This window comes from Colletotrichum fructicola (assembly GCF_000319635.2).
Source record: "Colletotrichum fructicola Nara gc5 chromosome Unknown KSG_Nara_v1_contig09, whole genome shotgun sequence".
Lineage (NCBI taxonomy): Eukaryota > Fungi > Ascomycota > Sordariomycetes > Glomerellales > Glomerellaceae > Colletotrichum > Colletotrichum fructicola.
In genome coordinates, this window is record NW_027094059.1 from 1,499,228 (window position 1) to 1,509,273 (window position 10,046).

The window sequence follows — 10,046 nt, forward strand, 5'->3', positions numbered from 1 at the left end:
AGAAATGATGTAACGAGTCCGTCTCAACGCACTGGGAAAGCTCATTGCTCTTATCTCAAGATGCTTGGAGAGAACTGACGCCCTCATTCCATACGTCATCCCACTGTACGATGCATAGGAGGGATGTCCATTTCATCGTCACCTAACCCCTTTAGACACGATCAAGGCCGCATATGCCTCTTGAGATTGAGACACAATACACCAGATGGTCGAGAATCTCTTTCCCAGTTGTAAGAGGAACCCCTAAGCTCTGCGACCCTTTGAACGATGTCCCCAAGGCACACATGGTTCGTCGAGGGGTCCTACAAAGTGTTGAGTCTCGTCCTTGAAGTTCTCTGTCCTGCGCTTATGCGATATTTCATCGTCTTAGTATACCTGAGGCGGTAGTTCAAGGCAGCTTTCAACCTTTGACATACGGATCGTTTGCACTCCAAGTAATTTTGTCGATGTGTCAATACATTTACCGCGATAGTGGCTACGATGAACTCTTTTTCTAACACAGTTCTATTGTTCGTGCATGGCAAGTTCAGTTAATAGGCCCTTTTTTATATGCCAGAGGATCCCATACGCTGAAGGAGCCATCCCAATCGGTGATGAGTGTCGTTCCAGGCAATACCTCTGAGGAGAGTTTTACAAAAGCCACATGTGATCACGAGAAACTCTGGAGAAATCAGAATGAAATGATCAATGACCTCAACTGTTTTCGAGTCACTGCTTGAAGAAACCGCTGCCAAGCTTTGGTGTGACGATTGCTTTCGAAAGGCATCGAGTGGCTCTGCTTCTCTTCTACTTAGCGTCCTTCATAGTCCCAAGGGTATGGTCTCATGATAATCAAATCATCCATAGAGCCTAGGCATTTCCGTCAAGTATCAGTCTACTGAACACTCGACGACAGCCCACCTGACAGATGTCAAGTCTAGAAAGCAAGTCAAATGGGGGTATCAAACTTAGACATAGTAGCAAACATTTGCGATGAAGGTTTCAGTAACTTTCATTTTCTGTGTTTGATACGTCAGCCTTCGCGATTGAGGTGCCTTGGAAGTGGCACACCGGAGACATCGCATATGACGTGCAAAATAGTGGCCATGGAGCAGCGCGAACTCCGTTTGCAAGGAAATAGATTCAAATCGGACACAACGTCTGCATCGAAGAATACAGACTAAGTATTTTGATATTTGAGGTGACGTTTCTGGTAAGGATGATCGGCCATCTCCAACGGTTTCTTTCCCGCCAAAGTGGAAAGACAACCAAGCTTTATGACGAGAAATTCATCAACTAACCCCGGCAATGGTACAGACTTGAATCTGAGGGCTTTTGTTATGTGTTTCTTGGTGTAATAACTGCTATTATGTTCAATAGACCTAAGACAGTGGCAGACTGTAGCATCACTATGAGGCTTGAATGCATCACTAACATGCACGTTTCTCACATCTCCGGGCTGTAAACCTTTTGGCACAGAACGCTCTCCCAAACTTTCTCTCCCCAAATTTTGGCAGAGAGACATGAAAATTCGAGCATTTTCGGCTACACTAATGGAGCATACGTAAAGCCTGCCATTCTTATAGACATCTTGTGTCAAAGTCGTGAAGTCTCTCTTCGGAGTTGCTCCGTCGTTGTTTCCTCAAAATACGAAGAGAGCACCGGCTATATTTTGCGTGAACATCGCCGAGGACTTCTCAAGATTTCAGACCAAATCAAGTTGATGGATCATCTGTATTCCAAAATGCAAAGAACTTCGAGCTCTAACAGGAACACCGGAACTAGGCGATGCCCGACACGCCCGTGATGGAGGTAAATCCCCCCTTGGATATCCTCTCGCTTCGGCTTTGTCTTCGTTATCACCATATTACCCCGAATATATTTCTAACAGAACCAGACCCGAACTTCGGCAAAACTTGAAGGTAACCATATACCTTGCATAGCTGAATACGCGCAGCGACGGCATCCCGGCTCAGCCTCTCATTCAGGAGGGACGTCATTCCTTTGAATAGAGACGAAAATTGTACCGCACATCCCTTCAACTAATACCAAAGCCAAGGTTCCGTGTTGCCCGGGCCGAGAACCACTTGCCTGAAAGAGGGTGTCATCCCTCAGCGAAGAACGCTTGTATCTGGGTTGAGCCGACCATACATCTGACTTGGCGCCACAATTAGTAATAGAATCATATTACTAACCTGGTGAAACAAAATGCTAATACTACTTCTGATGCTAAAATGTCATTGAAACGTCAGGAGGCTAAAACCACCCCTCACAGTCGAACGGCTCCGGCATTGAAGGCCGCGATCACAAGCCAAGATGATGTCAGCTTTCTGTATACATCAAATATAAACACCCTCGTAAATCATATTGAGTTCAAGAAAGTACACGGCAAGAATCTGGTAATGGCGAGACATTTTGCCGATACTACTGGCCAGCTCCACAGCAAGTTAGTCACAAGCCATGAGTGACTATACCAATGCTCCAAACAGCCTCGTAGCCCATCCAACAGATATCTCACATCTCCGTTGTTCGGTTCTGCCACGTGTATAAACCATCAAATACGCAAAGACGAATCGCAGCTCAACCGTTGTCAACTCACTGCGCTCCGACTAAAAATCAAGAGCCCAGGCATGCGCATCTCAACAATGCGGAAGTTTCACAAGGCCTACAACATGATGGCCGGCCTGATTGGTGCAAGAGGGTGTGTTATAGCGTTAACTTTACAGAGATATATATCAAACTGATTCCTATCACTTGATTATTAGGCTTGTTCAGTATGATATTGCCACAGCCCACGCAGGTAGAGCCCAAGGAGCTCCCTAAGAGCTTTACTCAACGTATATATATTCCCTGAATGAGCAATAGATTACCTGTCCACGAATACGTTCCGAGGACCACGCGATTGAGTCGAAAAGCGAGAGCGAGGGATATCTCCTCACTCTAGTGCTTCCAACCACGCCAGCGTCTTACATCTGTGGGTCACTGCTACTCCAACAGGTGTCTCTTTATGTCTTTTTCCCGCAGCTCTATCTGGGTATCCCGATGGTTACCCCTTCACACCCTCAAGACTTACCTTTCGGACATCAGTCAGGGGTATAAAGGGACCATGATCTTCACACAGCACTCATAGTGTGGTCAAAACCATCTTCGGGGGATCCTACGCTCATGCAATCAGGAGGCATTCCCTACACCCTTTGCGATTTCGTCGTCGTTTTCAGGACTTAAATGGTACATAAGTGAAAATATAAGGCTGGCGCAAGTCACCATGCCTTATTCATTGCGAGCCTTTGGTGTGCACACTTTCAAAGCCTCCCGTTTCAACTGATAACCACTGATACCTGCAGTATTGAAGTAGTAGCACTCCATCCTACGGAATCGAGAACTTCAAACTCACGGCTGGTCAGTTAGCTCCATTACTTGATTGCTCAAGCCTTTCCCGGGAGCTCGTTGCAGACGTAGATCGTCTACGCTCACGACTTATACACATCTATGAAAGAGCTATGTATAAATAGCGACGCCGACGTGTGCGTTCATGCTATCACCACAAAATCCATCTATAAGATACCTTGGGTATTGGGTTACATTTTCGAGTGCATGCGACAGAAGGTGCAGTTTCCGCATCCTTGCCGTGTGGTATATAACCGCCGATTGCTCTTCCCACATTGCTCAACCGTCCAGTGTCTCCTCAGCTTGGTTATTTGACTGCAATACGGAAGAGAAACAGCCTGAGCGACTGAAGTACTGCAATGGGATTGATGATCACTGGCAAGCCATTCAGTGGCAGGATATCCACCGGCCAGGCTGGTAATCGCCTCTCCAACCAGGTGCCATATTTGGAGATAGATCAGATTCGAAAACGCATGCGGGTGAATGAATACGACTTCAATAACGTCCACGGAAGGGTCGTCGCGTACGCCTTATCTGCTAAGCATTCTCCACAATGAGCGAGTGGATGGGCACATGGAAGGGCACTTACTCCAGTCACTATACTCCCCTAAGTCCGAATACTTTAAGTTACCATCCTCGCGAGCGTTGCGTCAACCGGGCATAAGGACACCTCAGAGACCTTTGTAAAAAGCTCGTAGTCTATTTGCTCCATTCCCTCGAGCCATCTCTGATCGTGATCTTCCTAATTCTATCGACCCCAATCCGCAAATCGTAGACTTTTCCCATCCAAGAACACCCATCACCACATACCCACCCCCTTACGCCTCCAGCTTCTCCTCAGGCCACCTCACCTCATACCCGCCCACCGTCTTCTGCACCTCCAAATCACCCGGGTCATTCTCAAAAAGCGGCTTCTCCATCCTCTTATCCACAACCTGCTCGACCACAAACCCCCTCTCCCGGCACACATCAAAGAACGCCAAATCCTTGTGCCTCAACCACGGCCGGTAACTCGTGAAAAACACATACGCCACCGCTTCCCTCCTCCTCGCCAGCGCCATCTCAATCGTGTCCACAAGCTTCCCATGCTCCGAATGCCTGAACAGCAGATCCGCCAGCACCAACACATCAAACCTCGCCCCCTCCCCTCCCCCCAGCTTCTCCAGCAACGGCACCACGTCCGCGCCCCAAACATACCCCGCCGGGACCACCACGCACTCCAGATCCCCCGCCTCGTCCACGTTCTTCTGCATCGTCTGCACAATCTCCACGTCCGGGAAGTCCGTCACCACAACCCTCCTCGCGCCCAGGATCCCCGCCGTCAGCGAGGGCAAGCCCGCGCCCGCGCCGAGCTCGAGCATCGTGCGCCCCCGCACCCGCGCCGGCTCCGCCTCGAAGTAGTCCGAGACCACGCGGCTGCCGTTCCACAGGTGGTGCGCCTCCGTCGGGGAGTAGCCGACCAGGTGCAGCGTCAGCACGCGGCCCGAGGCGAGCGTGTGGGACTGCGTGGTCGGCGGCGGCGTGGGCGGGTAGTAGTCCTCTGGGTCCTGGAAGAGGTCGCCCGTGTCGCCGTCGGCGACGTCGCTGACTGGGCTCATTTTGTTGGTGAAAATGGTGAGAAGTTGGATGGAGGGGTCGTTGATGGCGGGGGAGGGGCAGAAATTTCGTGGACCCCGCGATGAAGGACTGTGACGTGATTTGAGACCTCGGCTGCTCAGGCAGGCCTATTAGTTTGTCTGAGCGACTTCAAGGAACCTAGTGAATTGTTAGAAGTGATATGACTGAGATTTGAGCAGGGACTCTCACCTAAGTGTGCGTGGTTGTGGTTGTGAGAAGACGAGTCGGGATTTTCCAGACTTTTTTTTGCGATGAGGTGGTTGTGGGTACAGTGCGCGCTGCCCCTCCATCACCCCTCTGGTTCACATAAGATAGATGGTTCTACTGTGCGAGCGCTTATCTCGCACTCAACCAACTCCAGACGAAGATCGACTCCCTGAGAGTGGCATCAAGCCTGAAATGTCTTGAAATAATGGTCAGATTAGTTGTACTACGAATTTGAATGCATCGGCTCCATGCCAAATGTGCAGAACCACGCCTCCTTAATGCTATTAAAACTCGCGCCCCATGATGCCAATAAACCAGTAACGATTCTCCGCCTCAACCAAATCTCTGCTTCGCCAGCTCCTTCAACCCCTTCATAACCCCCTCCTCCCTCTCCCGATACTCCCTCACTCTCTCCTCCCTCTCCGCCGCCCTCGCTCTCGCAACCTCCTCCCGCCGGATCTCCCTCTCCGTCTTCTTCCGCTCCTCCCGCGCCTTCATCGCCCGGTACTCCGCCACCGAGTCCCCGCCCCCCATGAGCTCCTGCTCCCCGACCTCAACCTGCCCGTCCCCGCCCTTGTCCGCGAACCCCTTCATCTTGTCGTTCACCAGCGCCCGCTTCTCCAGCTTCCGCTCCCTCGTCCCCGCGTCTGCGCGCGGCACCAGCTCGTCCAGCCGCTCCCGCTGCTGCTTGCGATCGTCCTTCCTCTGCGCCCGCAGATCCTCCACTTGCGCCTCCCGCTCGCGCTGCGCGTCCTCGGCAAGATTCTCCCGGCGCAGCGACAGGTCCGCGAGACTCGGAATCCCCGGCCCGGAGCGCTGTCCGCCCTCGCGAGCGGTAGGCGGCAACATCGGCCCCAGGTCGTCGTCGTCGTCGTCATCATCATGAACGCCATCGCGCTCCTCCTCCTCCTCTCCATCCCTGTCCACGTCCTCCTCAGTCCTCCCCAGCGGCGCATCCTCCGGAGCCCTCTCCTTGGCAGCCATGAACATCTCCGGATCATACCACCCGGAGCTCAACTCCCCGCGGTTCCACTTCCCCATGAAACTCTTCCACCGGCCCCGGACCTCCCGCTCGTCCATGTCGCGCATGTCCTTCTGCTTCTGCAGGTCCAGGTAATACGCCAGCAGCGGCCTGAAGACGTCCAGATCGTTCTTCGAAAGCGCGCGCGCGTCGTACGGCAGCGCCGCCGCCGCAGAAACGTCTTTGCTGCTGCGCGCGCTGCTCTCCCGCGGGCTGTCTCGGTGGTGATGCCGGTGGCTCCTGTGCCGATGATGGTGGTGCCGCCGCCCCTCATCCCTCTCCTCTTCGTCGGACCTCCTCGGCCTCTTCGCCCGATGCTCCTCGTCGACCGGCGACCGGCGCCTGACATCCCCGCGTCTCCGCTCCGGCGATCTCGACCGCGACCGATTCCGATTCCGATCCCCCGGCATGACGGTGCTCCGCAAAACTTTCTTTGGTGTGTTCGGTGCAGATGAGACGGTGATAAGAAGAGGCAAGGCAAGCCGATGGAAGGTCAAGGGGGTTGGCGAACAGATGTCCAGACTTGGGACAATCAAGCTTTCCCTCACAACCAACACGTCAAAACACGCCCCTTGGTCCCAACTTCCTTGTGAGGAACGGACGGTGGCTGACAGGGATCTCCTTACACGCGCGAATCGTCACCGCGTCAGTGGGGTCGCCGTCGTTTTGTTTGACTACAGTTTCAGTGCGTTTGGAACCCGCAATCCCGCGAAAAAGAGTGCGAAAGCCAGCCGATCAGCCGAGAGTTCGTTCGCCGTCTGAAGAATATGGCGAAAGGATTGACGAATGTAACCGTTTAATCTTGTTGATGCTGCAGGCAATGGAAGGTTAATTGGGGCAATTCGGATGAGCCGATGCTGTGCGTTCCTCTTTGCTTTTTTGGTCGTTCGGCGTTTGTCGTTGCAGAAAGGAAGAAAACGCCCACCATAGCGGGCAGAGAAAAAGGCTGGGGCTCTGCGCTGGGTGGCTGGGCACCCGGAGCCGTGGGTACCCCAAATTCGGCCCCGGAACTTACCACCTCCCCCGGCGGCCAGAAGGTGCCGGCTTCCCCTCATGAAATATCGACGACGGTCCCCGAGAACGCCCTTCACCCCGGTCGTTCCATATCGCCGGGTCTGTCAGCCACGTCCCTGTCAAAATGAAATGTTTCAATGTTCAGCAGCTCAGGCATGACTGCCAAGGGCAAGAAGCGAGAAATTTGGAAACAAGAAATGGGCGTGACAGACAGCGACGTATATTCGTCAGGACGTAGCCTGATCCCGAGATCTGTAGAACCTCGATGAAAACTCTATACAACAGAATCTTCGACAGCCAATGGCGGGTATCGACATTGCAAAAATGAACACCGAACGATGCAAAGACCTTATCACGGCAGAAACATGCCGGCCTTCCAGACCATTCCCGTTTCCCATCATCCCAGCCATGCCATCGTAAACATACACCACGAACTTTAAAACTCATCCTACGACAACTCTCAACGGGCTTCCCCTCCTCGTCTTCATGACTCGGGCAAAGGATTGTTGTGTATCGTGCAACCGAGACACTGACAGTCGTCGCCGCAGGGACACGACGAAGTCTCGCCGGCGCAGCCATCCCCGTCAAAGGGATACGTGACGAAAAAGAAGTCGCTGGCCGACAGCGCCTGTTCTTCGCTCAAGCCTGATGCGGCATCGGATGGCGTCTGCGGTGCAGGGGGCGAGCCGCCGCTTTCGCCGTTTGTGTGTTTTTCGACTCCACGGACTCCAGCTCCGTTGGTTGTCGCTTCCGAGTGCCCGGTGGCGCCGTGGGTACCGTTCGTGCCGCCATTCGTCGCTGCATATCCATCCTCCATCATGCTGTTCCACGCAGACCGCACGTAATCCTGAGTCGCATCGTTGTAAGGGTGAGCTGCACATCCAACACACTGGCATCCGTCGCCGCAGCTACACATGTGCGATGTCGATTCATCCATGGAAAGATTCGTGCCTTCAGGCACAAAGCCAAGGGGTGCGGGCATGTTGAATCCTGCCGGTTGTGGCGAAGGCTGTCCGTACTGCAGAGCCTCCATTGTCTGCCTCCATTGAGCAGGTTGCAGAGGCGACATGTAGGATCCGTACTGCGGCGGGTAGGTGAAGATGGTAGGCTGGAAGTAAGACTGATACATGCCTTGTGGCATGGCTATTGGTGTCTGGAAAGGGGACATGGCCATCCCGTTTGGTGACATATGACCGTTCAAATGGCCGTTCGTAGCCACATTCGTGTTGATTGGCGGCGCTGATTTGCTGGAGCAGCAGCCGCCCGTCTTCGGTTTCGGCTGAGTCTTTGGGCTCGATGTGACGCTGGACGATTGCGTTGTGGTGCCTTCACTTTTGCTCGCTCCTCCGCAACATGAGCCCCCTGTGCTGGCGGTTGTCGGTGTAGGCGCCGGAGGCGCAACGGGAGCCTTCGCAGCTCCTCCTCCGCAACAAGAGCCTCCATTTGATGCCTTTGGGGGCGCTGGTGGTGGCGCCGCTTTCGGTGTGCTCGCTGTTGATACTGCCCCATTCTGTGCCATCATCGCCCCCGGTGGAAACATGCCGGGCATTTGCGGGAACATAGGGTACATGATGGGCTGGTGGAAGCCTCCGTTGACGGCGCCCATCATGGACATGGCCCCGTACTCCATCCCGGGCCTTGGCGCCTGCATGCCCGCCATTCCGTTCGCGTGGGGCAAGGCGTTCGCCTGGGCCATGTCGTATGGCGGCAGGATGTTGACATGAGCAGCGTCCATTCTCTCCAGGTTGGCCGGGTCGAAGGACTGTTTGCGACTGGCGGCCTTGGCGGCGGGTTTCTGGACTCGGAAGGAAGCGGCGGGGGCCTTTGTCGGGGACATTGGCGGGGCATCGCTGGCGGGCGACTCGGCCTTGACGACGCTGGATGTGGCGGACGACTCGGTGGGCGTGCCGGCGGTACTCGAACCGCAGCCGCATTTTTGCTTCCTGGGGATGGCGGCGGTGACGCTGCCGCAGCCGCAACCGCGGGCGGGCGGGTGAGGACATGTGCTGAGCGGGCGACCGGGCTTTCGTACAGGCACCATCAAACGCTCATTCGCGTGGGTGCATTTTGTGGAACGATGACCACGAATGCATGGCTCACTGAGCGACGAGCGCGATCACAGGTCAGCGTCTTCAGGGCCTCAAAGTCGGGCGATGCGGGGTTTGAGTAACAAGCAGACAAAGCGCAGTGTTCAACAAGGCAGTGAGCGCGGAAGTGAGGGGGGAAATGCGACGAGGGGCGCGACAGGAGGGATGGACGGCGACTTACCAGGCCATCTTCTGGCCGTTGATGAGCGGCATGGCGGGCGGTGGTTTGGTGATCTCGGTGTCTGGCGAGGCAGGTAACGGAGGGAGAAATTTTGGCGAGTATCGGCTCGTGGGAGTGAAGACGAGGACGATGAAGCTCACGAAAGAAATCGAGCAGCGACGATTCTCGCTTTGGCTCTGACTCCTGCAGACCTTGGACCCTTGGAGTGAGCCGCGAGGTGAAACATGGAGGCGGGCGCCAGTTCGAAGGGTACAGTGTCCGTCTAGCAGGCAACGGATGTAGTCAGAGGTGATTGTACGTATGGCATTTGCAGTTTGGCGGAGGGCTGAGGGCGACGATCGATGAGCCGGTGTGGTTGAGAGTGAGTGTTCAGGACGGCGAAGGTGGGCGAGGTGTTGTTCAGTGCAGTCAATCCGGCGACGATACAGGGCGGGACGAGAGACCGGAGATTGGAGATTGGCGAGAAAATGGAACGGCGGCTGAGGAATGTGGAAGAGGTGAGTTGAGTGAACCGCAGTCTGGGTCGGCGAAGGTAAAGAATGGCAGCCCAGGC

General features: G+C 54.5%; 3 protein-coding genes across 3 annotated transcripts; all 3 read right to left on the reverse strand.

The window, feature by feature from the left end:
* Positions 1-4,184: 4,184 nt before the first annotated feature.
* Positions 4,185-4,964, reverse strand: EFM7-0 (Protein N-terminal and lysine N-methyltransferase EFM7; the record flags this gene model as incomplete). Its single annotated transcript, XM_032029588.1, has 1 exon — positions 4,185-4,964. One exon carries the CDS (start codon positions 4,962-4,964, stop codon positions 4,185-4,187), a length of 780 nt encoding a protein of 259 aa, XP_031890708.1.
* Positions 4,965-5,523: 559 nt separating this feature from the next.
* On the reverse strand, positions 5,524-6,621 carry CGGC5_v014707 (Uncharacterized protein; the record flags this gene model as incomplete). Its single annotated transcript, XM_032029589.1, has 1 exon — positions 5,524-6,621. The coding sequence occupies one exon, from the start codon at positions 6,619-6,621 to the stop codon at positions 5,524-5,526; it is 1,098 nt and encodes a 365-aa protein (XP_031890709.1).
* A 1,088-nt stretch (positions 6,622-7,709) lies between these two features.
* grisea lies at positions 7,710-9,525 on the reverse strand (the record flags this gene model as incomplete). Its single annotated transcript, XM_032029590.1, has 2 exons — positions 7,710-9,324; positions 9,494-9,525. The coding sequence occupies 2 exons, from the start codon at positions 9,523-9,525 to the stop codon at positions 7,710-7,712; spliced, it is 1,647 nt and encodes a 548-aa protein (XP_031890706.1).
* Between the last annotated feature and the right edge of the window lie 521 nt (positions 9,526-10,046).